Consider the following 3,740-nt stretch of genomic DNA (forward strand, 5'->3'; position numbering starts at 1 on the left):
ATACTATGCTGTGTTAAACTTTTGTAAGTAATGAGGTTACTGTCTCTACTGTTGTCGTGCCACCAAAGGTTTTTATTTGTGGTTTTCGACTCTATGGTTCCTACCTTTCTTCATAGAGGGACCTGGTGAAGCCTGGAGGCCGTTGAGGGCCCCTGAGGCCCCTGCCCCCAGATGTGAAAGGTGCATCTTGGGAGGTGAGAGGATGTGAGGAGCTGTGCTGGGAGAGGGAGAGAAGCGGAAGAGGCTGCTGCTGTAGCTGGGACGACGACCCTCGCGCCGGTTACTGTCGATGGCGGCCTGAAGTTCACCTGGGGAGCTGAGGCCTTTCCTCTCGCACTCAAACGGGTACAGGTATTTCATGTACCTTCAGAGAAGAACACAAACATACACAAAGCAATACATTAGATCACCCCAAAAACATTCAAATTACCATTTCGACGCATAAGCTTAATCAAGCTCAAAAAAAACATTACCCTAACCAGTTCAATTTAAATCAATATCAAAAAGTATTATTGATGTTTTGGTATGACAACTGTAATATAGATAAGCCCATTATACTGGCTGTCAGCAGTTTAAAAACAAGAACAGTAATCTCTGCCTTCAAAATGTTTTTTTTTCTTCAGCTGAACTGACTAAAGTAACATGCACAGAATGAATCAAGTTTGTGGGACAAAGGTACATTTTGTATTTAATTTTTTTTACATTCAGCCAATATGTAAAATGATTTCTCAACTAACCAATCATATATCTGAACGAAGGTAGTCTTGTTTAAAGTGGATCAATGACTGAGTTTACATGCACACCAATATTCCACTATTATTCCAAATATGACAATAATATTGATTCAGGTCATGTAAACAGCATATCCGGTTGGATATTCAGAATGAAGCCTTTTTCCAAATATAGCATTTCCAGATTAAGACGTGTTGGATATTCTGGTATTATTCAGGTTTTAGAGGCATTCTTTGGACATGTATACAGCGCATTCCAAATATGCGTTTCAATGTGGGTCTTTACCACAGATTCTGCCCAGTTAAGTCTTATGGTCAGTTCTGTGCGTTACTATGGTTGCTGTACACAAACCAACCAGCCAACAGTTTGCAAGGCGGAAGGCCTGATAAGAAAGAGAAACACAGCTACTTTTAAACATTACTAAAGACTTGGAAATCAACAGGTTTTTGGATATGCACACACATCGCTACGCCGCATTTGAAAGAAGCTGGTTGAAGGAATGAAAGAGGGACGCTGTGTTTCTACGTTCCAACAACTCCGCTGCCGCTGGAAAACTTGGTAAAAAAAAAATTGCGTTTTGCACGGCTACATGTAAATGGGAATATTAGTGGAAGACTCACTTTCATTAGCCATGTAAACAGCTTTGTCAGATTATCTTTTTTGGAATGAGGGCAAACAACGGAATATTATGTGCATGTAAATGTAGTTAGTGATATGAGATACGGATGATAATGTATTTGTATTTTTGGTTTTATAATGAGAAATCTTTTCCTTGCAAATTTGTCTAGACTTTTACAAATAGTGTACCAATTGAGGTGTAAAAATGGTTTGATTAGTTTGTAAAGACTACTTTAAATTATGTTGATGTCCGAGTCAGTTTAAGTCAGTGTTTGGATTTCATTTTGGATAAAAGAATACACAGCTATAAAGAATGATCTTACGTTTTTCCTCAGGTTGATTTTGCCCAGGGTTTATATCCTGGTCTGAAGTAAATCCTGCACGTTTATTCACACCTGGTTAAATGCATAGTCAAAAATCTAGCTTCCCCAGCAGAAATCAACCAGTGTTAAATGTGTTTCTCTAATCCCTTACCCTGATTATAACCACCCCCCCCAGAGATTGCAGATTGAGATTGCGGGGGCTCTACAAGTATGCAGAGTCACAGCTCTGGTATTTTCCCATATGAGCATTCTGTAAATTTGAACATACAGTGTTGTGCATGCTGACTGCATAATGGTGGAGTAACAGATCAATAAGAAGCTAAGAGCAGTGTCCATTATATAGAGCTAGCGAAGCAATGCTACACAACAGCCCACCGACATTAAAAATACATAAAGGTTCATTAGGGCGCCCTGCTAGTGGACACAGTGTTACATCTATGGAAGGATTTCCATGGAGATAGCAAGGGCATTTCAGTCATGGCTTGGCGTACGTGCGTAATATGTCAGTAAAACCTCACCTTAGACATTGTGAACTCTGACCCAAAATCAATGGGATCAATAAAATCAATGGGAGTCAATGGCCGCTATGTGAGATGTAATGGACGGAGGGATTGAATGTGAAGAGGGCCTGGTGTAGGAAACAAACCCGCATGTGTATAAATACACAGGCACGGGTTAATATTGACATCCGTACTACTCATACCACAAACAAAACTCCACATGGTACACACACACACACACACACACACACACACACACACACACACACACACACAAAAAACACACACACACACACACACACACACACACACACACACACACACACACACACGCGAAGGTTTGTTTCCAGATGAGAAGTCCCACACTTGAGATTCTTTATTTAGTTCCCATAAATTAGAGTTTACACAGGATTAACATTAAAAAGACTGGGTCAATTTATAGCTACTAGAGCCAATGAAATGAATTGTGCTGGTTGTTTTGTGACACAGATGCAGAGACTTACTGTGTGCGCAGGGTGAAAGCTGCACTGGTGATGGAGGTAGGCAGGTTGAGTCCCTTAGTGATTTCTCTCCAGATCTTTTTGTTAATAACCTCCACCAGGCCTCCCTTCTCTGTCACCAGCTTGTACAGCATATACAGATCCAGGACCTGCTTGGCCATGATGGGGATACGATTGACTGGGGTTCCTATAGAGGAGAGGAAAACCATAAAATAAATCAATACAGTATAAATCATACATCTGAATCGGAATAGCTTAGTGGTGCACAATTAATGCTTTATGGTGGATGAATGTACTTTAAAGTGCATTTGTGTATCACATGTGCATGCATTTTTAAACAGACAATCCCAACGGAATGGAACCCATAATGCAGACAATTTCTCTACTCTCTGATGAGACATTACAGAAGATACGTTTAAAGCTGCTAGAGTGAAAAATATTCTTTTTGGAGATCTTTAGGCCTTTATTTGACAGGACAGTTTAAGACAGGAAATGGGGGAGAGAGACCAAAGGCCGGAATTGAACCTGCGGTTGCTGCGTTGAGAACTGAACCTTTGTATATGGGGTGCACCACGCTCGACCAGGTGAGCTACCCAGGCGCCCCAAAGCAAGATTACTTCTAAATTATACATTAATCTATTCAACAATCAATCAATGCTGAAACACCCAGAATCATTTTAGACCTCTAGATACTGATCTAAGTTGTGTCAGGATGCTAGTAAGACAAGGGTGCCATGCCTGTTGCCGGCACGCCTGTTCAATTTGCCATGACAACATATTAGCCCAGTTAAGGCAATCTGTCTTGACCTGGAAAAAGGGATTGCAAAAAACACAAAGTAAAGCGGCCCTAGACTTTTGATACAGATGCATTAATCTTGTCAACAGATTATCTGCAGTGCGGCTTGCAGGGAGCATCAACGAGGAGGAAGGAAGGGTTGGTTAGCATTCTGCAACAGAATCAAAAAGTGCAATGTGCAACAGTGTAAGCATGAAGCGGGAGGAGGGGACTGAGGATTGTGACGATTTGCTAATCCATGGGCAGCGGTGGGTGGGTGGGGGGGGGTGGG

The 3,740-nt window shown here is 41.4% G+C and overlaps 1 protein-coding gene across 2 annotated transcripts in view; it reads right to left on the reverse strand.

Annotated features, from left to right (window-relative positions):
- The window catches only part of LOC116689692 (AT-rich interactive domain-containing protein 3B), a 62,912-nt gene that overhangs the window by 5,098 nt on the left and 54,074 nt on the right, over nt 1-3,740 (reverse strand). For both annotated transcript variants that reach the window (XM_032516294.1, XM_032516286.1), the window contains exons 5-6: nt 2,677-2,860; nt 105-364 (exon numbers count right to left, since the gene is read on the reverse strand). In XM_032516294.1, coding sequence (XP_032372185.1) covers nt 105-364; nt 2,677-2,860 — 444 coding nt within the window. The remainder of the gene's footprint in view (nt 1-104; nt 365-2,676; nt 2,861-3,740) is intronic.

The sequence above is a fragment of the Etheostoma spectabile genome, chromosome 1, assembly GCF_008692095.1.
Source record: "Etheostoma spectabile isolate EspeVRDwgs_2016 chromosome 1, UIUC_Espe_1.0, whole genome shotgun sequence".
NCBI classification, from domain to species: Eukaryota; Metazoa; Chordata; class Actinopteri; order Perciformes; family Percidae; genus Etheostoma; species Etheostoma spectabile.